This window comes from Tyto alba, unplaced genomic scaffold (genome assembly GCF_018691265.1).
Source record: "Tyto alba isolate M040663 unplaced genomic scaffold, T.alba_DEE_v4.0 Super-Scaffold_39, whole genome shotgun sequence".
NCBI classification, from domain to species: domain Eukaryota; kingdom Metazoa; phylum Chordata; class Aves; order Strigiformes; family Tytonidae; genus Tyto; species Tyto alba.
The window spans coordinates 13,316,157-13,341,263 of NW_024881314.1; the positions used below are offsets into that span (position 1 = coordinate 13,316,157).

Here is a 25,107-nt window from a genome sequence, read left to right on the forward strand (position 1 = left end):
CTGTAAGTGTTCAAGGTCAGGTTGGACAGGGCTCTGGGCAATCTGATCAAGTGAAAGATGTACCTGCCCATGCAGGGGCATTGGATTCTATGATCTTCAAAGGTCCATTCCAACCCAAACCATTCCATAATTCAATGATTTTATAATTCATCAGCAAACAAATCCCTTCTGTAGCCAGTGTAACCAGGAATGCAGCCAGTGGTGTAACTACTCCTTCTGCACCCTCCTCCAGATCTTTCTTTCTGATTCTCTTCATTCTCCAGCCTTTACTAGATGAAACTTTCTTCTCTCTTCTGTTAAAAAGTCAGGCTGTGGACATGAAAACCATTTAATCAACTGCCACACATTACATCAGTGTTCAGGGATTCCTTCTGCTATTGAAAAAAAAAAAAAAAAGGTTCATTTTTTTCCTATCTAGGATCATTTGAAAACCAATAGAGCAGTCCCCTCAACAGCTGCACTAGAAGAATGAAGGGTGCTGTAACATCATGGGGAGGCGCAACACGGTCACAGCATCCTCAATGAAAGCAGGAGTGAGCGGAGTGCTGTCCCACAGAGGACCCAACTCCAGCACATGCACTAATTGGCATCGGTGTAATGAAGCCCGACTCCATGCAAAGGCTGAAACGCTGTCTTCTACTTTTTCAGCTTTGTTCTTGTTTCATTAAACAGGCAATTTAATCTCATCTAATGGATGCTGATAAACTCAAGTAAACTCCTGTACCCAGCAATCAACTTGTAATGTGTAATAATGCAAAAACTACATTATATATACATAGACATACATAATAGAAGGATGTCCCATACGATTGAAGAATAAGAAGCAAACACCATGTGTTAAAATGCTGCCTGATGAGGTACAAGCAGGAGCAGTTCCCAGAGAAGACTTCCCCTATCAGAAAGTGCTGCTGAGCAAGTGAGACAGAATACAACTAGGTAGATGCATTTGTGTAGTATTTTTTGCCTTTCCAAATCAAACTTTTCATAGTCATAGAGGCTGCCACAGTAACTCGCCTGTTTACAGCTACTTGCCAGACTGCAAGCTGGGATACTTGTCTGTCTTCAAAATATCACCTTGAACAGTTTTGTCCAATTTGGTTTACTACTCCCACTCCCCAAACTGTCAAGTTTCAAGAGCTTAGCTCTACTGCTCTGCATCAACAGCTCACTCTTCTGAAAAAGCTACCTGCCTTTCAAAACAGCCCAGCTGCCCTGCTGCTGTTCCTGAAGCTGCTATAATCTTCTTGCCAATCATCTGATTGTGAGCACCACCTACTCAACTTTTAAGCTCCTCTGTAAAGGCTCAAATTGAAGTCTTTCACTTTTTAAGAGCAGGCAGAAGACTATCCATCTGTAGCTCCATCTGAATCCTGGCTCAGAACAGGCAGTTCCAAGAAGATCTGCCTTTTGGAACTTATTTCCTTACTTTTCACCTCGAAACACTACAGAAACGAACTTTGTTTATACAAGCTTTGATGTAGGACTTCCTGGGAGAGGTTCAGTCTTTAGCAATGTCCCATGAGTTCCTATACTCCAGGGGATGGTGCAGCAAGACAGGTTCAAACACACTGGTGAAATTCTTTTTTTCCCTTTCTGTGCTTCTCTGTTGTCATATTTTCCTAGCTTTAAAAGATGTAATTAATATAGAACATGTAATTAATATGACAAGACCGAAACCCTTATCCAAGCATACCAGCTCATCCTGTGCACATCTGGGGTACGTGGCTTGCAACATCACCTTAGCAGTAAGGGACTGAGCAGAGGGGAAGGCTCCTTTCATCTCAGAAGCAAGTAACACTGATGCTGAGGTAGGGGGAAAAGAGGATTCCAGGGACCAGCATGATATAATTCAGAAGTTACCTTACTGAAACCTTTTCCAGACAGAGCACAGAAGGACCCCTGTCCGGCTGCAGGAGGACAGGTTTTTTGTACAAGACAAAGGGTGCAGCAGAAGCCAGGCTGACATCTGAGTGCTGATCAAGGTTGGGTTTTATACTATTTATGTATTTGTACTTACCTCTTGGGATGTGCCTAGAGCTGCAGAGAGGTGACAGGCTTGAACAGCTCTGAACACGTTGCTCATCAGCAGCTGGCAAGACACTGTCTTGCCCAGAGACTTTTCTTCACACCAGCTGACAGCCTTATCATCTGTATTTCAGCAAAGCTGGAAATTTTCAGCCAAGGCTGAGGCTCCACACTTGGTAGGAGCTTGTACTGTGTGAACATTTGGCCTCCTAGACCAAATGGCTTCATGTTTAAACAGATAAGAAAAAGCAGAGCATGGGAAAAGGAAGGATTATCCTTATTTTAGAGACTAAGATTTAAAAGCCAGAGGAGTGACCTGGCAAAATTACAGAAGCAGACTCTCTAGAAGCAGAAATTAAATATTCAGTCCCAGTTTTGGGCTTTAATTACAATACTGACCTTCTTTCTCTAACAGTTCCCCAGTAAAGCCCCACAAGACTCTGTTAAGGCTGCTATGCCCGATAATACGCAAAGATGACTAGCTGCCAGTAGGTCTCTATTTTCCTTCTTCCCTTGAGTACTGGATTTGTGCTGAAGTAGTGGAAAACAGGCAAGGCTACATGTCTATCCCCCTACACTGTGACAGCTTCAGCAGCAGAGCAATTACAGGAGGAGGAATAATCCACACCTGCAGGAGAGCTGCAGGAGCTGCTGCTCTCCGGAGGAAGGGGATGCAGTAGTCAGGTTTTGACACTCATCTTCTCCAAAACTCTTGTTCTTGCAAATGGACCAAGTGCTTGCAATTCAGTGCTGCTCACCGGCAATATATTCCTATTTCTGTGCCTGTTCTGAACAGACTCAGCTCAGCCTGATGACTGGCCTCCAACCGTAGCATAAGACTGTCCAGTCTGCCTGGAGAAGGCCAGCTTCCCAACAGTTTTTACTGGTCATTTGAAGTTAGATAGCAATGGCAGTCCCTGGGCAAAGCACAAGGAGGTATAAGGATACATTCTGTGGCCCTGAGGCATATCTACATTAAATTACAGTAAGTAAATATTAAAACAATCACAGACATGCAGTGATTAACAACATATGCATGGCCATAAACAGCTAAAGTATGTCAGGATTAATGGTGGTCAACTGACATAGCTTTCAATGCTTTAATTCTGTTCTTCACTTGGAAGCACTCATAGAATCATCATGTTGGATAACCTCAGCTCATGATACCTTTGTGCATAAAAGGGCCAAGCAAAATTACAGCCCCTATGCTAGCTACTGCAGATAGTGCTCCTTTCAAGAACAGTCACGCAATTTTGGTCACTGTCCCAAGAGGACAGAGCAGAACTGGAAAATATGCAGAGAACTGCAAGAAATATGATCAAAGGCCTGGAAGGGCTTCTGCGTATGACAGCTTGGCACTCATCAGGCTGGGTAAGACATGACATAGGGGGAATATGGCAACTCTCCACAGAATTCTCAGTGGCCTGGAGAAGATGGGTAAAGACCAACTGTTTATCACTTCTTCAAATACAAAAGCTAGGGGAAGCACTAGGGGCACCACTCAAAACAGCAGGATGAAAATTCATAATGAATCAAGGTGATAGGGGTGGACAACCAAAGGAAGTGCCTCTCAGGAAGCACCATGGATGCAAAAAAATGTACATGTATTCAAGGGGAAACGGAACACTTTTGTGGAAACGAAATTCAGGGAGAGTCACTGAGCACAAAGACAGCACATCTAGCTCAGAAGACACTCAGCTACATATGTTTGAAGGCTCTGGCAAAGTATCACACATGCTTCAACAAGCAGATCTTGTGGGCCACTGCCAGAGACAGAACATCCCATTAGGAGTTTTGGTCTGAACCAGCATGATTGCCCTTGTGTTCTAACGTATCTGCAGGTACAAACCACTTCAAGGCAGATGTATGTCAACTGGGAGTCTCTGACACAGTCTGGATACATACACACACATATCCATCAGATAACCTTATGGGGAGCTGTGACTCACGGCAGCCACCTTTATTACAGGCATACAGGTCCCCCACATGGTCACATCTCACAACCACTGACATAAATCACATCTGTGTCCAAGCACTGTGCTGCAGAGCTGCGCCCAGCCAGCAGCACATGCTTTGCATCGGGGAGCTCATCAAGACAGAAGAAAAGCAGGGAAGGAGAGACTGAAATACACAGAGAGACATAACAATGAATGGGAATAGCATGTATGTGCTCAGCAGCACACGGATGTCTAGGTCTTCTGGTTAAATACCCTTGATGAAAAATGGAGAGCTAAGAAACCTAACATAAATTTTCTCCTCCTTATTGCAAGTTGGAAACTGCAAATAATAATAATAATAATTAATAATAATAATATGAAAACCAAACTTTGCTATGAATGAAGCAAGTTCGGAGTGCCCACCTCTCTGAAGAGCGCGCCATAAAACTGAACAATATACGGGCAGTCACTGCTTCGCATTACTACATCAAGGTCCATCAGAAGCTGCTTCTGTTCTTTTTCATCCACTGTCGACCGAATTCTCTGAAAGAGGAAGAGTGGCAGAGACTTTATCACTTACAAGCCATTACTGTATCCTCAGACCTGCTTCTGGAGAAACATGTCAGGGACCCCAAACCCAAGGCTGAGCAGGCAATCCCCAAGGCATGCTCAAACACACTTCAGAGAATTAAGCTGTGTTCTCAAATAAGAAATATAACTGAAAAATCCTAAAGCCATTTAACTCAGACTATAAAATCCCCAGTCCTCTCATGAAAATCAACATTTTCAGATCAAATATCAGAATGAAATTAAAGAGCAGAGATTTCATTGAAAACTACAGTTAAGCAACAATTTCAGTCCTTCATTTCAAAACAAATTCTCACACAGTTCTTGGCCATGTTGGATGGGGTTTGAAGGCTGTTTTGAAATTTAACCAAGGAACATCATGTTTAAAATTTCTAAGGCAAGCACAGAAGACAAAAAGGCTCCTTCTACCATGCCTCCACTATGGCTGGCACAGTGAAAAGTGTCCATGACATAACTGAGGGAACACATTGCTCTGGTAATGCTAATTGTGGGGAACAATCCTGTGAGCTCTTCTCATATGACTAACAATTCTTTACCTAGTACTGGCCTAGGAACATTAACACTATATAAAAGATACTTGACATGTATATGTATATAAAATATATACTATGTGTATAATAAATATATATATGTATACACATACTACATATATACACAATATATATCAAGTCTCATTTGGTCTTGAAAGAACAATGCAAGTTTGAATATAGAAAACTGTACATTTTCAAACATGCAGCTTGATAAATGAAGGATGGAGAAGACCATCCACAGTTTTTCCTGTGATCTCACAGACATATTTAACATCTTACACTAATTAATGAGTTCCCTGAATCACAGGTGAGGAAACTGTGATCCCAAAGGTGTGACTCATGTTGAAAAATCATTTTAAAAAAAACAAGAAAAAAAATATTTGGCAAGAAGTCCAAAGCCACAGAGGTAGCCTGGACCCTCCTTGAGGAGAAAAACTATATGGCTATCTAAGAAAGAAAAATTATTCAAGGTTGTAGGAAAAATCTACAAGATACCAGCACCCACTCCCACTGAGGCTTTTGCCCAGTGAGCAACTGCTGGTGGCATCAAGACCCCACACATTAGCAAGCACAAGGCTAAGTATATGAAGGTACTTTCAAGGCTGACCATTCATATAACACCATTTGAGAAACAGTGCATGATTATGTACCTTAAGACTATTTTGTGATGACCCACACAAAATGAGGACAGTATTGACACTATAATTGTCCTTACCTTTGGTGTATCCTGATATTTTGGTATTTCATCATTCGTTCTTAATGTTCTAGTAGCTCTAGTTTGGCCTAGACCAGTAAATAATTGTCATGTTCATAATGCCCTTTTCCCTCTCAGTGAATTCTAGAGTACTTGGGAAATCTGGCAAGAGACTTGCCCAGCAAACCCACAATCTGTAACATCCACACCCTGCGATGCCACTAAGTGGGTGGGATTTTGTAGTCACAAACAGAGCAAGAAGGTGGCTCAACAGACTAGTAATGCTTCACCTCTAGGTCACTGGTTCAAGTCTGTCTTACAGAAGTTCAGACATGTCACTGAAGAAAGCCTGATGAGTCCGATTATTTCTTTGTCTTGCATCTACACCATATAATGCCCTACAACATTCTGCTGAGCAGACTGAATGCCTCTTTCTAGGTGGCACACCACCAGCACTGTGTGAAATGGTAATGCCATTGCTCTGACCTCAATAGAAGACGATGAATGCCAAAGCCACCATGGTGGGACGTGTGAGGAATAGTTTAGCCTCTCACTGAGATGCTACCTACTCTGAAAAGTTCACCTCTTCAGTGAGGAGCAACACCAAAAGGAGCTTTTCTCCATATTGTAACTCACCATCTCATTTCTGTGTCAACTCTGTATCTACCTCCAAAAAGCCCCTTTCTTGAACATCCGGGAATCTCCCCAGCCTGCCTCTGCATTCCCCTTGCATCTGCACAATCTTGTCAAAGCCATTCCTGCAGCATGCTCCTCAAACTCCACAATTTCCCCAAAAGCACCTCCTCCCACCTCTGATGTTTCCTTCCCTGCTGTTACCTTTCCAACTCTGGAAAGTATGTGAAATATATGTTCGGAGAAAGTGATTTTCCCAGAACACCACCAAACCCAAAGATTCCTCCTTTTCCAAACACAGGGAGAAAAAGAAAGGGCAGGCAGAGGACCCAGAGGACAGATACTGGGTCAGCTATAGGGCAGAGCATCCAGACAGACACAGGAGCCAAAGGACACCTCGAGAAGCTAGCAGGAACTCCTCAACAAACACTGCTTCAGGAAGTGAAGGTAATGATGTGATGCAAGATTGGGAGGTCTCATACGAGAATGTTGGAGACTGGCAAATTCAAGAGGAGGGGAAGACTACTGGGAGCAGCCTGCAGCACAGCACTAAGATGGGGTCAGCCCAGGCTGGAAAACATGGCTTGGTTTAGTTAGAGTGCACCAGGGAGTCAGCTGCAGGCCAGCAGTCCCAATTAATTCACCAGCTAAGGAACGAGTGTTCACCAGCAACACAAGGAAGAAACAGCAAGAGGTGACTGAAGTCAACAGCAGCCACTGCCCAAACAACACGTGAGCTGTAATGATGATCTGCCACCTAACTCCAAGGCAGAGTGCAAGACACTGCAGCAGCTACCACAGACAGACTCCCACAAGAACATGGGAGGTGGCAAGGAAGGAAGACACGAGGTGAGGCAACAGCCTGAAGACACCATTTAAGATAGGGATGGACAGGTCTGACTTAGCTTCAGGTCTTACACCTCTCAGCCTGGTCACTCTACTGCATGTAGTCACTGACATGACCAAACAAGCCACATATGGAAAAAGTGAGTTTTGTAGTAGAAGTTTATGGAGAATCGCTTTTTTAATGGTTCCTTGTTGTCCTCAAACTTAAACTGCATCAAATCATCCAGGAGAAAATTCTCCAGCCCTTTTAATACAAACACAGGTTAGAACAAAGCCTTCTGATATCAGGAACAAGAGTTCTGAAAACTATGCCCTGGGAAGCATCAGCAGCATCAACAGCAAAAGGATAAACTATGCTGTGGATTAGACCACCCTCAAACCTAAGCCAGACAGATCCCAGAAACTGGACCCAAAACAGAAGAGACATCACCCAGCCCCAATACACACACAAAAAGATTAAGGTGCAGTGGGTAGCAACCAGATTTTTTTTTTTTTTAAAAAAAAGGGAAAACAAAAAAAGAAAGCTATAGACACCAAACTGAAAACCGATTCCTTGAGTTGTGAGGCAATACAGTGGTGTCCTAGGCACAGGGCTCACGTGTGTTCTCAGCAGGACGCACAGAACAGCAGTGCTTGGCAATGCCACCAGAGCACTGGTGCTCCCGGGAGGTGACAGGGGCTGAGGACACCAAATCAGCAGGGAAAAGTCTCGTCCTCACTGCTGAAGCAATCAGAATATTTATCTACCTATCTGAAACACATTTACTGCTGACAGAAGTATATCAGTCTTCCACTGATCACAATTCGCTTCCCACCTCCTATAATAAGGTTTTTACTCTCTCTCAGCATTTCCTTTTAGCCCTTACTCATTCACTCCTTTCCCAGTGTATTACCACCAGGGCTTGGAGCACTGGTTTCCCCAACTCTCAGCCAGCTACTCAAACAGATGAGTGAAACAGAAAATTCTCCACAATAAACAATGAGTTAACCTGGGAGAGGGTACCTAATTGTGCAAAGAATGGAAATGATGATTTGCAATAAAGCCAGCTTGCAAAAAGCCCCAAGACTTCTCCTCAGAAGTCATATGGCAAATTGGAAGGATATGCTCCTTGACTGAGCTTTATACACTTGTGTCATTTCGGGGGGATTGTATGGGCTATCAGGCATCCAGGTAAGGATGGAGAGATTATAGAGCTATAAATAAATATTAAATTTCTCCTCTCAGGGATATGTGATACTTAGCAACATATTTCAGCTGTGAGACTGCCATCACAGAAAACCTGTAAAAGCCAACGATGTGAACATCTGTTTTAAAGCTACAGATGAGAGAGTAAGCACTGACTACAAGGCAAAATGGTGTAAAAGAGGCACTGTGCTCTAAACAAGAAATGGCTCCACAGCTTACTGGCTTTTCCAAGTAGAACAGGGGTCTTTACGGACACCTCACGGGCCTGACATCCTGCTGAATATTATGTATCTATTATGTAAGCCTTGGCCAGCTTCTCCAATTACCCAATTGATCTTGAAATGCTTCTGATTTTCTTAGGAGAAGTTTAGAGCAGATGTGGAAGACCACCTGTAGTCTGGTCAAAAACTGCTAGACTAAAGAAAAAACAAGAAACCAGTGACAACATCTGAGGACATCATCTGGAACTGGAGACTAGACTAGGCAATACTGCAGAGCAGGACTTAAATCAGCTAGGCTAATTTATACAATAGACATTGGAAGATACAGAAAAATCTGGCATATGGCTGAAAATCACTACAACTTTTGGGGTGGGAGAAAACTGAACACAAGGACTGTGGACAAAAGTGCCCTCTCCCCAGCTGACTTAGTCTCATAGCTGTAACTATTTCTGATAGAAAATTAATTCAATTAAAAAGAGGTGCAAGATGGTTCCTTGTCATGGCTCCATGAAGCTTGAAGGTCAACTAAAGCACAAACCATTCTACTTGACTCTTGATGATGTATTTTTTCAGCCAGTGGAACTAGCTGAAAAGAAGTTGGCAGAAGCTGCCAATAGTGAACCTCAAATTTTGGAGGTGCTCCCTGCTGCACTGCAGAAAGGGCCTGCCTGGACCTCAGGGCTGGGGGGGCTGACGGGGAGGGGAGCAGGAGGTGGAGGTCTCCTGCCAGCAGACTCAGGACAGCACTACCACGCTTGGGCTCCTGACCCACAGAGGAACCACCTAACAGATTAAAGGTTGGCTATTTTAAATATTCACTTATCTTGTGAACTCTTCAAACAAGAAACTTTCCCAGCCTTCAAGAAGCCTTTTTAAGGCTAATAAAACCCACACCAGGTATTACATACAGTATTTAAGTAAAAAGCAGAACATCCTGCTCCTACAGGAAGAACACTTCCCAGCTTTCTTTCCAGTTTTGGCTTTTTTAATTTAAGTATTTTTTATACTAGCCTGGAAAAAACAAGTATGACAGATCTTTTAAAGCACTTTTTTTGGTGTGAACTATCATCAGTGCCAGAGAGAAACCTCAGGACAGAAACAAACCCCCCAGCTGCTGAGTGAGTTTCCCAAGAGAACCATTTCACTCAAATAAATTGGGGCCTTTCTACAGTTCCTCTGATGTGCCAAAGACAGTCCTGTTCCTCGAATCTGTGGTACCCTCATGAAATAAGATGCACAACACCCTGGAGCAGCTGGGACAACACCACATGGTGATGCTGGAGGGGAAATACAAATGGAGCTGGAGAACTGCACATACTGTGAAGCCTCTGGGACAAAACCAGGAGTGATGACATTGGAGCAGATCCTGAGAAGGGCCCAGGGCTCTCCATAGAGTGAAGAAGCCTGAGAGATTATTTACAAGTCAATTATGAACTGCCACAGACTGGGCAAAAACAGACTAAAGAGAGAACAAGAAAACAGAAGCAAAGTCAAAGGACACTGAGTAGAATTGGAAGCCAGACCAGGCAGTATCACAGAGAGCTGGTGCTGCAGGCAAATGCTGGCCAGGGCAGGGACCTCTTCAAGGAAAACAAGGAGCCCAGAAGAGAAACCTGCCAAGGAAATGAGGAGTTAACATACAAAGTGACCTTGCAATTGTGAATCTGCAGAGACAGAGCTGGCACTGGACAAGAATTGGGCTGTTCTCTTTTCCACCTGGAAGAGGCTTGACCTCATATGCCAATAAATCCTCAAGAAAATGAATAGGTTTGTTGGTTTTTTTTTTTTCCCACTAGCTGACTGAGAGCAAACAGGGACTTTGCATCTCTAGGAGGCTCTGAGAGAGGAGGGGATCTAATGAAAAAGAGGAGTGTCTTTTAGTAAGATCTGGAAAACTTAATAAAACATTTTCCAGGGGCAAAAATAAGCAAGGTTTGAATGCAAATCCTCTGAGCTGGATTTCTCTTTCCTTTATCCTCTCGCTCTCTTCCTGATGGCTCTAGGAAGATGTTCTCTATTGCAGAAACAGTAAGGGATGCAAAAGCATCTCACCAAAGACTGCAATTGTCTGCCTCTGAAACCAACCTGCTACAGCCAGCAGCCTCTGCTCCAGTCTGTTCCTGAAGAGGCACATAAAGTCTTTTTGTTATTTAAATAGGTATTCATAGAGGTGCAGAATGACAAAGGCTGAAGAAGATGAAGGAGCAGGATTGAGGACAAGAGATCATTGAGCCTCTCCCCCGCAATGCTCCACCAGCTGAAGCTTCAGTGGTTTCACACCAGCAACACAACACCACAAGGCTCATTTTCCTCCTTTGCTGCTGAGGCTCAAACACAGGTGAAAGCTTTCTGACTCATCCAGAGCCCAGCAGCCCTGCCTGTGCAGGCAGCTAGACACCCTCATTAAAGGTGCCAGGATTACATCTGCCAGGATCCATATGTTGGCTGATGAGGCCAAAATGCATAAAAAGTAAAAATGAAAGAAAATGGTGCCTCCACTTGCAGATCTCAAGTTATTTCGGTGATATTTCAGCACTTGAATTATTTTCCTGCAGTGGTAAGAAATATAGACGGAAAGTGTAGAAAAAAAAAGGCTGTGCTGGGGGAGCCCCGGGGGGCAGCAGGAGCCAGTGTGCTTTGCAGCACTGGTGCCACATGCACCAAGCATGGAGAACGCGGAAGGCTAAGCTAAACCACGCTTCAAGGAACCAAAGACTCTTCCTTGTGCAAAGGCATGACAGGCTAGAAAATGCCAGAGGAACAAACAGGACTTGGCCCTTCCAGAAGTGGGGTACCTGACTGTGCTGGAAATCTGCAGCAATGGTAGTAGAAATTTGGGTAGCAGTGGAGAAGGATGGAAGAGCAGCTGGGTGAGACTCCCGTACCAATTTTCTCTGCATCTAATTAGCAGCTTCTGAAGCCATCTCTGTGTTTCACTCATCAGCACAGAACAGCCAACAACTTTTGGCTCGCGGCCTCCATAAAGCTATTTCCTACTGCTGAATGCCCTTCCAAGGATGATTTGCCTGCTGCACTGATGTTGCTCTTGGGGAAGCACAGGAGAGGGGAAGTAGCACCACCAAATAACCAGAAACACTAGCTTTGCAATCCAGCTAGCTGCAGAGCAGGGTTCCTGATGCCCTACACAGCATGGTGCCACACCACAGCTGCAAGCAGATGTCATTGAGATCATAGCAAAGACCTCAGATCACTAGATTGACATGTTTTCTTCTCAAACCACCATCCCCCTTTCTAAACCTTTGCAACCTTCTCTTACAGAAGGGCATTATACTGAATGAGAAGAAATAGAGTTTGCCTGTAGAGCAAGAAGAGACCATGGAGAGCAGCTGGTTTCCCTGGACACAGGTGGGGAGCTGGGGCTTCAGATAGCAACAGCTCTGCAAGCTGTCAGACCACCACAGGCTTGAGGGAGACAGAGCAAGTACAAGGTGGACAGCCCAAAATACGGATGCCCCACAAGGCAGATTTAGATAGAGCAGGAGCAGGGAGGTTAATGCACAACTGCAGCTGCCCCAAAAGCAACGGCAATCTGAGAAAGAAAAGGCTGAGTCCAAGTCACTAAGCCAAGCTCAGCCTGAAATCTAATCTCAAATAACTGCACCATTCAAGCTGTGGAATAGCTGCTGCTGCCTCGGAGACCTCGCTTACTGTTGCACCCACAGGTCTTCCTTTGCTCAATTTTGTGCTTTATCCCCACCGGGACAAACAGAACAGCCCCTTGCCACTAACATTTTAGAAATTATACAGTTGACCAGACCCTCCAAACCTTCCTCCTCTTGCAGGCCTAGCCATGCCTGACCAAGGGGAGTGGGTTCAGAGAAAAGAAGGTAGCACCATCCCAGCCCACAGCTTTGACATTTCAAACTTTAGACATTGTAAACCTATCAGATTTTGTTTAAAAGCAAGCCCCCAAGCCCAGTACCCCCCTGTGTCTCAGAACATCTCTCTTCCCTTAGGAAAACCAGCTCAACATGCTGTGCAATGTCATCTCCAACTGCGTGCTTCAAGAACATGGCATTGGTGCCTTCTGACTCCCACATGGGAGCTGTACCCGTGTTACAGACCCCCGATGCTGAACACCCCTTGTGCATACACAGTCTGGGACAACAGAATCTCTGTGCCAGCAGACACGTCTCCTCCTCGATGACGTTAGCTAATCCAACAAAGCACTCTTCTCAGCACAGCTGTACCCACTGCAGAGCTTCAGATAACAAAGCCACTCAGCTATAGGTATGCCTTTTTCTTACCCATGGCTATCGTGATTATAGTAGCAAAACTATAGTTACCCAGATCACACATCTTGGGTTTGAGAAGCTGGGGGTGTCCAGGCATCATTTCACTACATCAGCAGTTTTCAACCCATCATCTGCAAACTCCATCTACAAGTTCCACCAAAGGCAACTAAGAGAAACAAGCCTTTAGCTACAGGCATCCTCTACCTCCACTGGAAACTTTTAGGGATACAAAACCAGGTTGAAACAGCACTGCATGGTGATCCAAAACACTCAGAGACCTGGCCAGTGATCCCAACACTGTGAGGAAGTCAGTATTTACCAGAGAAAATCAAAGGAAGGTGGTTATTCCATCTGACACACTAGAGACAAGTATGAGTTACACCCAGAGCTGGGGCTGAGACACGTCTACCTGGCATGCAAGACCAGCAGGAGTGAGCATTTCCAGATCAGATCAGGGAGTATTCCAAAGAAGACTGAGACAGATGGAAAAGAGAGCAACACAGACTCCTACATAGCTCACTTCTACTCTTTCGTGGGAGCCATGGGAGCACTGACAGTTGATATCATCAACAGAGTTAAAAGATTGATGTCATTAGCTACCAGCCAGCAGCAAGCAAAGAAAAGGACAAGAGAGACAGAGAATGGCTGTTGCCCACCTCATCCAGCTCAGTGGAAAAGCAGCTCCTCAAAGATGCCCAGTGAGCAGCACTGCTGTGGCAAGACAAAGATTACTCTTTGGGTAGCATAAGGTCAAAAATGGACAGTGCAGAAAACTGCAACCCTTTCAATTTCCAGAGCAGGTCCAGCATGGTAAGCACAAAGCAAAGACTCCATCATACATCAGCAGGAGCAAAACACTCCCTGGAAGATGTACACTCCATTTGAGCTCCTCCTGGTGAGGCTACACCATGGCACATGCTTACACAAAAAGCAAATTTTAAGTCACTACCTTATTTCACAAAAGACACCAAGCAGCTATTAGGTGTCAACTTGTGCTTACCACCAACCTAGGCTGTATCTGAACCAGTGACCCAGAGGTGAAAGGCCCATGCCCCATTATCAGTCTCCAGAGACATGTGATCCCCTTGAAATATAGGTTTCTGATAGGCATTTTCAAAAGGGCACCAGCAATTATAAGAGCTTTACAAATCACTTGACAATATGCCCATTATACAATGTATTTTCACCAAATAGCAGCCTTTACACTGGAAATAAATAGGAAAGAGCAGTAGATGGGTGCTAGATGGAAGAACATTAATTCTCCATCACATTTCATCCCTAATGGACTGAAGTACAAATGTAAGTATGGGCATCACCTACTTTAACTGCCATAATTTGCCCACTTGGTTTGTGGACCATTTTGTTGACAGAACCATAAGCGCCTCGTCCAATTTCTCCAAGGTCTTTCAAGTCCTCTGCTGTAAAATCCCAATGCTGTTCAGGGGAAATCTTCAATTTTCCTGATGATTCAATGCTGTGTGTTCTCAGTCTCTCTCTGTCAAAAATATTGGGAAGCAATTTTTCCACATTTTAAATAGTCTGTAAATTTCTCTTTTCAGTACTTGATTAAACATTAGAAGAGAGGGGTTCACAAAGGCTACAGCAACAATCTGACTCCACAAAGGATTTTGGTTGGGGAAGGGGGTGCAGGGGTGAGGGAGAATGTTAAATCAAAAATGACATACATTTGCCCACAGCTTCAATTAAGGATAAGGTTCTCCAGCTGAGGCATAAAATTTAATGTGTCTCATATAGTAGAGTCATTCTAATCACTCATTTACACAGTTCTTCAAAATACATCAGGCTTCAAGCAGGATCTGGTAACATGCAGAACCAAGAGCCTGAAGAGCACTCCCAGCCCCATCTCCCCAAAGCTTCCACTGCTCTACACCACCACACTCCCAGCAACTGTTTCCCTTTTGGTTGGATGTCTATGTAACACCGGCAAGCTCTTCAGTGTGAATTAAGTGACTTCAGAAAGAGTTTGCTCTTAATGGAAAACTGCAATTAATTTCAAAACCAAACAAAAAAAAAAAAAACCAAACAACATTTTGGATAATTATTTAATTTCTTCAAAAACAAATAAAGAGCCGATAATTAATATTTATAAAAATCAAGACAAGTTGTTTGTGACATATGAAAACAAGAACTGCCTGTTCAAGTCTGTCTTTACCAAACACCTAATGTTCTCAGGCAAACATTGCTACTGAAGCCACCAGGATTTCTCGAGGTAAGGAGCAGACCAATGCCCAAAATCTGTAGGACAGAAGAGTTCAATGGTTGTTTTAAGGTGCCCCCAATTACTCCTTCAAATGCTGCAATGCTATCACTGAATTAGTAGCAAATGCACAAGTATTTACAACACTTTTCATCTTCAAATGCCATGCAAATTTTTAGTTTTTCATTAATTAATTAGCTAATTCACACTTATTGGGTCATAAAGTAAGCCAAAAGCCTGAGTTTCCCACTTTCAAGTAGCATTAACAGCATTAAAGACAGTTCCCTCTACAGGGCACACCAATCTCACAGATATTAAAGCACATGGGCACTTCTGACCACCTGGTGTACAAGGGAGATTCTGTCAAACTCATCCCTCAGACTTTGATCACTTCTCTTGGGCATTTGGTCAAGCCACCGCTCGCTCATCCAGGGCCCAGACCAACAAAGTAGATCATACATGAAATATTCGACCAAATGCATAAAGCTTATCGAGTTTATTAGCCAGAGGAATAAACATCTTATGGCTGATTCCACACTGACAAATACGACTGTTTGTCAGCCAGCAGCTGTAAACTCTACCCAGCTGGATGCAGTGGTGGACCCAACCACGACCTCCACTGGGTTTTATTTGGAACTTGGGTTTTGCAGGGGCAATGAGGTCAGGTCCAAAGGTCAACTGACTGGAGCAGCTCTGGTTCAAATGGCTTAATCTGCTGCACTTCAGCTTCTCTGCAACGCTTTGGTTTAGCACTTCCCAGGCTTTGAGCAGCTGCATGTCCTGAACCCTTGACCCGTTTGATGAACGCCTTGAACAGCTCCTCTCACCACTCCTGTGCTGTGCCTGCCCTGATCTTTCCTGCTCTTTAGAACCTGCCTTGCTTGAGACTTTCAATCTGCCTCTCCCTGAAGCATCCCTCCACGGCCCTTCAGGAAACCTACTGATAGTGCTACAATACAGCACAGACGTGATCGACACAGCAGCCCATAGAGCAGAAGTGGCATCCCTTCATTAGCACTATTTACGTATCTTTGACTTTCTGTGCATAGCTGAACACTGCACTGAGTGGGGTTCTTCATGGAATGTGCTTACTAAAAAGAAAGGAATGAAAATAAGGCAGTAAAATGACAAAAAAAAAAAAAAAAAACAACAACAAAAAAAAATGAAACATGACCTCCAGACTTGCTAGCTGTCTTGCAGGCAGCTTCCATTGGAAGCTGCATCAATCAGTTACTAACTGCTCAACCAGCCTATTTTGTCAGTACCACAAAACTAGTTCTTGTTTTGATGGAAGAAGGTAGGTGAGATGCATCATGCTGAGGAGGCACCAGCAAATGGGCATTTCCTGCCCACCTCCTGCCAGATGCTGGGCAGGAAGAAGCACAACCATCGAGAGCTAAATCTTGTTCAAAAAGGCAAGGAAAAAAGATAAAGAGGTGCTACCAGGAGGGTGAAATGTGAGATCTGAATTTCTGAGCAAACCCTTTCCATCTCTTGTTTCAAAACATTTCATATTGAAGTTCTCAGAGTTAAAAGCTTTAAATGTTGACATGTTTTATTCAAATAAAGCAATTAAACTCATCTCCACTCTTCCCTGTCTGTTTTTCTGCCCAGGAAACTTTGCTTTTCTTACCCTAGATGAGAAGAGAAAGCAAATTTGAAATCATTATTTCCTTGTTACACAAGAAGCCTGTTTCTCCCCAGCTGTAGCGTGAAAGCAGATCTGGCACAGATCTGTTCCCACAGCTGCAGGATGGGTGGTTCGAGCAGCTGGGAAGATGTGAGCTAGGAAATACCCCCTCCGCAGGTCGGCACCGAGTGCCCTCTGCAGCTGTATTCTGGTGTGGAGCAGCAGAGATCCATGCGTTTGGATTGAGATGTACTGTCACCATCCACCCACAAAACCTGACATGTTGAAGCTTGGCTTAATTTCCATTATGTATTTATGATGACATCTGCCTTGTATTGCAACCACAGCTCCTGCTTATCTTTTTTCTAATACCCAGGAAAACAGTCAAATGACAAGTTTGACAGAGTGACAGGCACTTTAATATAGATTTTGCTCATTTAGCTAATGTGCAACATTTAAACAATGCAGTTTTACTTTAAGCAGCATGGCATATCTTAAGAGTCAGTAACTGGAATGCAATGATTACTTTTAGCATCAAAACCTACACTTTATAACAGGAATTCTTCAGTCTAAATCAAACTCCCAAGGGATTTCCATGCCAAGAAAGCAGCTCAAAAATTGAAATCTAGAACACAGACTCTTGGCATTGATATAAAATGGGAATTTTCTGATGTAAAACTTAGTGAGGTAATAAGAACAAATAAATCATCAATGCAGTACAACTATTACTAAATTTGTACTGCTGCAGATAAATGAAGACATAAATCCACAGGGCGGACATGCCCCCAAAATGCAAAAAAGCCTGCCTAAACCCTGCACTACATCCTAGTGCACTAGATACTACCACAGAAATGTATTTTCTGAAATACCATTCAGAAAATAGAAGCATAACTACATAGAACAGTGTTTAGTGAAGGTGAAGAGTAATTAATGCCCAGTCCCTCCTTCTGTAACCAACACAATTTCAGCCCCTGTGTTTAGTGCTCATTAGAATTTGCACAGATGTCATCAGACAAATGCTCCTATCATTTGGTTTTATGCTGTACAATCGAAATCTCTCTAAGGCTGGGAATGTTGGGCAAAATTAAGCATATATGCTCCAAATGATCAGGTGTGTAAAATGCATTTGTGGGGCTTAATGTATGACTTGAAAAAAACAGAGAAATAGCTAAAGAGGGCTAGGTATTTCTCAAACAATTAAAAGCAGTATTTTCAAATGCACCTTAGGGACTACAGATCCTGACAACTTGTACAGGACTGAAGCTTCCAACTCCCTATCTTGCTTTCGAAAAGTTTTAATAGCAAGTTGGAAAAAAAACCCAAAAAAAGTCGTTGCAATTACTGCACTTGAAAGGCATCAATGTATCAAAATTGGGGTCTTGCTGCAGATGGCTACTATGCTTGTCACAGCAGTTATTCCAGGCATTAGGAACGCCAAGCAAGACAGTAACTTCTCCAAACAGTCGGTCTTTGTCAGAAATGAAAACGTTTGTGGGTCCAGCTTGGCAGGAGGCAGGCGGATGGCTAGCACCAGGCACCACAGCTGGGCCACGGACAGGGTCACACGCGTTTGGGACGGGAGGTTGCTCACGGCAAGCTTGGTGAGCGAGAGCTGCACAGGAAGGTCTGCCATGGCTAGAGACCCACAAAACCTCCTGGGGAGAACCCCAGAGGCACTGGGAAGCTCTTGGACAGGCTGTGTTAGTTCCCCAAGCCCTGCTGTTAGCACTGAACTGCAGGGATGCCAAACCTTTTTAAAAGAAGCATTTCTTGGCATGAAAAAGGACCGTGGGGAGAAGCAGAGAAAAGTTGGTGAATTTTTTTTAAGCAAAATTGAAAGTTTTCAGACATAAATAAGGCCAGGAAGATGCTGTACATAGCTACCTACCTCCTCTTCATTCTACTTCATTAAGAGTTCTGCAGGACATGCAGAAGCCCAAAAGCTCAGGCATTCAACATTACAGTTAACACGAATAAAATTAAGTCTGCAGAGTCAAAAAGATCGAAGCAAACCAGCTGTGCTTCCCAAGCCTGCCCAGTGCTGGATTCTTCCAGGAAGTCTCCCTTTAAAGCTCCTATTTGCACTACAGTTAATGAGAACATATACTACTTCTCTACAAGTTCGGTAAAAAAAAAGCTGATTAACACAATGGGATTTTAGAAATTGATTTGTGGTCAATCAGCCAAAGGAATGCTAAAACATAAATCCTAACAAAAAAGCTTCCATGCAAACTGCATGTTTTAATAACACTCTGCACTGTTCATAGCTTCATTGTAAAAACACAGGTTATCACTTTGGCTAACATTTTCCTACCAAGTCTTTCAAATAGCCTAGAGAGTTTGCAATGCTTCTATCTCAATGTCTGTGTTACCTAGAAAACAGTTTTCAGACCCTGCAGGCTGACACTAATAAAACAGCAATCATAGTTTAAATTTCACTGGAGAAAGTCTCCAAAATAAATGTTCCTTTTTTTTTTTTCAGAGGGCTGAAAATGTTGGTGGTGTTCTCACAAATCTTTGATTCTTGGGAGAAGAAATTTCTGCTTCCAATAAACTGATGGGCAGCGGCATTCTTGCAAGAGGGGCAGAACTAAACGGGTTTTCCTCTGAGCTATGTAAGCTGTACTGAGGCTTAGTTATATTTAATAACAGATTCCTAGATGTGAAGAAGAGATACAAAAAACATGTCAAAGAAAGAAAACTACTTAGTTTTGCATCTCTTACCTACTCAGACTAAAAGCAAAAGCATACTTGCTCCCTTTCATCATGACCAAGTGGCAGTAAGTTCTCCCTAACATTGCTCTGGCTTTCTATGCTCCCCCGAAAACTGTAAAATAAAGATATTAACAAAGTGTGGAAAGATTGAACAGCCACTTCCACAACCATCAAGACTCAGACCAGCACACTCTCAAGGCTGCAGAGTCTCCCTGACTTCAAAGGGGTTTGGCTGAAGCTTTTATGGTATCGATATTTTGTATTAAGCTCTCCTCGTAAACTACTAAATTAAAACAGATTTTGATTAACCCTGCCCTTAACATTGAGGAAACCTCTCCATTCACCATGGTGAAGACTGTACCTAATTTAACTGAGCACATTAATCTCAAACTCATTTCAATTTGGACATGAGCCAGACTGCAGCATATTGGCTGAACCCACTATGGCTTACATTGGATTCAAGCATTTCAGAATAATAGCAGAAAAACCTGAGATAATTAATTTAAATAACCCTTCTAAGAACACTGATTCTTTTTCTGAAACATCACCCAAGCCATGGTCAGCCACCCAAGAACAGGCAACAGAGACACAAGCACATCCATAAGAATCAACAAAAGAACCTGAATACATACTTTAAATAGTTTGCAAAATGATACTAAGATGAAATATCATTATCATTACACAAAAATCACTCAATGGAATGACACTATTTCTGAGACAAATTTCATTACTTTAATAGATGCCATTTTTGTAGGTATGGAAAATATTTGACAATGGCTAACAGACAGTTAAGCTTACTGTAGCCTGCTGGAAAGTTTCTGGATGAGGTCCGCTTCTCTCCTTTTGAAACTGAACGGGACAATGTGATAACTACCAAGGGTTGCTTGTGTATCACTTCAGCCAGGAAAAGTTGTGAAAATGACAGGAAAACATGGTGCTGTTATCACATGACACAATAACATATAAACACAATACTCAGCTAGTCAAACTACCCATGGAGTGCTTAGCATAAGACATTAGTAAGCTATGTATTTTCTTCCAAATTTCAATTAAGCAACCTCCCCTCATTGGGAGCAATGCAGCTTCTGATGATTTGAACTTCATTTTAATGTATTAAATCATAAGAAATTTGTTTTATTACAGCAATGGCAATTATTATTTCCAACTGTATTATTACTAGGATTAGAAACATGAATAATTGCATTCAACTTACTAACCAAATACCTAAACATTAGTGACATGCTGATTCCTCAAGGCACATTGACTGTCACTGCTGTTTTTCTTGTGGTCTATCAAACAGAACTTACTAAAAAAGTCTTTTTGTTGTTGTTTTGTTTTGGTTTGGTTTTTAAATCTAGCTTCCATCCTGAATCCACCAATCTAGGACTGGTGGTCTCTCCCAGGTGGGCTTGTCATTCATCTTATCCCCTCTCTAAATGAGTAAGTTTGCATGACTGAACAAGTACATCATTTTTTATTACCTCCACAGCCACACAACTGACAGATAAACAAAGATTAATACCACTCTATCACAAGACTTCTCTAAGAACAAAAAACAAGTTCTGGGTCTCCAAGTCCCTCAAGCTATTCAGTTTTAGAAATCTCCTTTCCCAATACAAGTACCTGTTATCTCAAACCAGTTCAAGTAGCTCAGGCAAGATGGGCTCCTGCTTGTGGAGGGCACGTGGAAAACAAGCACTCAAGTACTTGTATAAATGACCAATGCAGCTATCTACAAACAGTCAGCAATGCAAACTTATGGTTTTGCTCAGCTCCTTCCTGGGAACACTTGAGAAAGGTAGATAATAAGCACTGTTATTTCAACTCCATGAAATGTTTTTGTTTCAACAGCTCTAATAAGCAATTTTTCTAATTTAAATTTCTGTATGTCATAAAATTCCAACCCTAGTCCAGGAAAGCTAAAAGCTCTCCGGGTTTTCCTTTGGGATTTATTTTCTATTTGGGATTAAAACCCACAAGCTTTGGGCTGCATCACAGCCTGAAATAACCTGCAATTCAGTGCCAAGAATGTACCTGGCAGTACTTTTCTTTCTGTGGCAGACAAGGACAGATGGGAGACAAAGAAATCACTTAACTCCAAGACAGAGATTGGTTTTTCAAAGAGATACAGCTGTCATAAGTATGGCGACCAAAAGAGTGCTCATAACAAGCCTAAATAGGCCAAATGTAACTTGCATTTTTAAAGTGCCCCTTCTCCAAGACACAAGATTCCTATGGGCCAGTGAAAGCAACTACCTGTTAAAGGTCCCTATGCTCCAGTCTAGTAGTATCACATTTTAAATATTGGTCTTCTCTGCAATGGCTGCACAGTTTTCTCGACTGACTCTGAGGAGCCAAGAGGTGATTTTCTGTAAGCTCTGTAAAGATGCTTACAGAAAATTAAGGATGCTGTAAGGAATTAGGCTAATGGTTCCAGAGAATCACCTTTCCCATCTTTCACTGGTATGAAATACCCACCTAGCACATCAGAAAGACAAAACAAACCCCACTGGATTATAGAGAAGCCCCCACACTCCTCACAGAGGACAACCACCTTCACACTGCTGTAGCAAGAGGTATCTGAAACAATTGCTTTCAACTACCCCATGTTTGTCTCTGCAAAGGCATCAGTTATGTCAGACATGAAGGAACAATTGCTCATCCAGATTTACTCCCAAGCGTATTTTTCAAGGAGGGAATTAAAAAAGGCTCAAGGAAAAGACTGTTTAGAGTCGCCAAAATCCACTGTAGACTGGTTTGGCCATTTGCTCTCTGTTTTCTGAGGTTTCCCAAAATGGAGGGACCTTCACAATGGGAGGCAAGAACATCCACCTGAATCTCAAACATCGTATCTGTAGTTTTCACCGGCATAATATATGACAAACACAGTTAATCTAAGTCCTTTTCAGAAGTCAGTTCCTTAAACAAGCAGAATGGCAAAATCAATTCAGCCATGCAGGCCAGCCCACACCTTGATCACATCCATCCAGTGCACCACAATGTCCTTTCCAGAAGCTCTACGTACAGCAGGTATTTTCTCCTGGGTGCATTCTGTTCATTCAGTCCAGATGTCCTCCATGGTACACACTGAAAGTCACCCATTTATGCAAAGGATGAAAACAGAAGTTGTTGATCACAACCTGTGGGGTCAATGCAGTCTCTGAATCTGCAGACTCTCCTCTCTTCATTCTCCATTTCTTGATATGTACAGAATACAAAAGGGATGACTGATTCCTTCAGTTTGACCTCACAAAGCAGAAGAGTTGGCTCAGTTCTCCATAGCCAGGGTAAAATGTAAGATATTTTACTACGAGATGGTGATTAATGTCTGAAGGGATGAAGGATGCACTCTTGCTCTGATGAAACACAGTGTGATTCAGGGTACGCAGAACAGCAGTGAGCAAAGTTTGTTCCTACAGCTAGCAATGACAACTGTTTATTGGGGTTTCCTTCAGGAATGTGGTTTGCAAGGTCCACATCTGGAAATGTAGGGTACAGCTCCAACTTAAATCACATATATGAATAGTGTTAAGCCCCTATATAAAATCCTTTCTGACATTTCTGTACGTCACACCACCAGAAGAAAACGTCTGTGCCTGACCATCTCAGATTGAGCCCAACATTGACAGCCACTTAGAGTCAGAAATCAGACACATCATCTGTACAATACAGCAGAGACCACTCCTGTACACAGGCACCAAGCTCAGACCAGTGTGTAAGCAATGTCCTACTTTGTTACTTGTAAATAATTATTGAACAATATATTTATCCAAAAAATGGGTAAAAAAACAACCTGTGTGTGCGCACATATATACATATATATTCAGAGACATTATATATAAAAATCTGCTTCATCCCATTTTCCTCTCAAAACGCCAGCAGGTTTTACGTATTAAGCTAGCAGTTACTGTATTTGCCTAATGAAAAGGAAACATAGGGATACAGGCTCTCTTCAGCCTCAGGACTTCGTCTATGTTCCAGGATACTGGTTCCTAAGACATACAGGATGGGACACCCATTGCCCCTGTTGACCTTGGATTGATCTCCAGCTCAGAAAGCCAGATTCATGGGTTTAGAAGAAAAGAAGCTAAAGGACAAAGGTCAAGAGGGCAGTCCATGCTCTCAGATGTTCTATAAAGATGAGCAATAGCATATCCTGCTCCCCGGATAAATTTTAAATGAAAACAGTACTGTCTAATATGTTTTCAGAGCATGCCTTACCAACTGCTGAGTTCAGACGTGGGGATGCTCAATTTGCCCTCTTAGTCAGGACAGCAGCAATGTGCACAGCTCAACAGACTCCTGGGACACAGATAACACAGGTGCCACATGATATTTTTGATCAAAAAGCTCAGGTCCCAAAGACTGCTCATTGCTGGAGGGAAGAGGTGAGAAGTTTTGGCAACTTCCACTTCCCAAATGGAATTCTGGATCTCACCTGTACTTCTTAAACATAAAAAGTTATTGCTGAATGTAGATAATCAGACCGTTTGAAGGCTCAGAGATGGCAACGCATAACACCTCTGATAAAGTATGAAATACACATTTTAGAATGGCTTACAGAATTTAACAGATAAAATGGTAAAGCACAGACACATAGGTCTTAAAATACGCTGAAAAATACACCAACAGATTAAAATGTTACTGAAAAGTCTGACATGAGTGGAGCTGTGGTCTCTCATTTTCTCTCTAAGCCTCCAGAGAAGATTAGCGTATTTTGGTGTCCTGAATCCTTTTAAAATCTCCACGCACTAAGATTTACAACCAGTTTGCCTATAACGCTGTACACTGCTGTCCTTGCTAGGGGAGATGCAACACCTAGAAATAAAGGAAAGGAAAAAAGGAGAGAAAATTGTGCTTCTGTTACCACGACAGTATGAAGGGAACAGAAGAGCTGGTATCAGCTCTGAAACTACTTGACCTACTTTCACTTCTCTTAAATAGGCATTGCAGTAGTTACATCTTTGTGTGAATTACGCAGCTATGCCAGGAGTAGATGTGTCCCTCCTGATGTGTGAAGAGGGCTGTAATTCAGGAATCTCCAGGGTCTACTGAACACTAGTGAGGTCCTGCCAGACCCAGCACAGCTGAACCATTGGGACACAAGCAACAGAACTGACTAAAACTGAAATTCTTAAACCACACTGAACCCTCCACAGTCTGAAACCTTGAGCTGCTTTCAAGCAGAAGCAGCACCATCCCCCATCTCAAACACAGCAAGGAGACTGGGGTAAATTTCCAACTCTCCAACAGTCAGGATGACAGACGCTTCTCAAACCATCTTCCTCATTAGGCCACACAAATTGTTACTGAAGTATTGACCTCATAATCGGGTTTATAAACCTGGTCTTTTTAAACCATTCTGACTAAGCAAGATTCACAGTCACCCCAACTCTCCTCCAGGCTCTGAAGAATTATAGGTACCTCCAAAGGTACAGGTACCTCCAAAGCAGAAGCTTGGTCCTGAGCAGGCTGCAGGCACTTGGCTTTTGCCATGAGCATGGATGGAGTCAAGAATGATGACTCTTAAGTTATGTGTCTCAGGGAAGTATGTGGCCAGCCACAGGTCACCCCTGGAGCCACGTCACTAAAGGGGAGGCAGCACACCTCACTAAAACCCAGGCACTA

At 42.9% G+C, this 25,107-nt stretch overlaps 1 protein-coding gene across 3 annotated transcripts in view; it reads right to left on the reverse strand.

Moving 5' to 3' along the window:
- The window catches only part of MAP2K4 (mitogen-activated protein kinase kinase 4), a 103,641-nt gene that overhangs the window by 31,757 nt on the left and 46,777 nt on the right, over positions 1–25,107 (reverse strand). For 2 of the 3 annotated variants that reach the window (XM_032992085.2, XM_042802576.1), the window contains 2 exons: positions 14,237–14,411; positions 4,386–4,505 (listed from right to left, as the gene is read on the reverse strand). In XM_032992085.2, the coding sequence (XP_032847976.2) occupies positions 4,386–4,505; positions 14,237–14,411 (295 nt within the window). Of the gene's footprint in view, positions 1–4,385; positions 4,506–14,236; positions 14,412–20,277; positions 20,374–25,107 lie in introns of all 3 variants that reach the window. The other variant, XM_032992084.2, reaches the window with a different exon arrangement.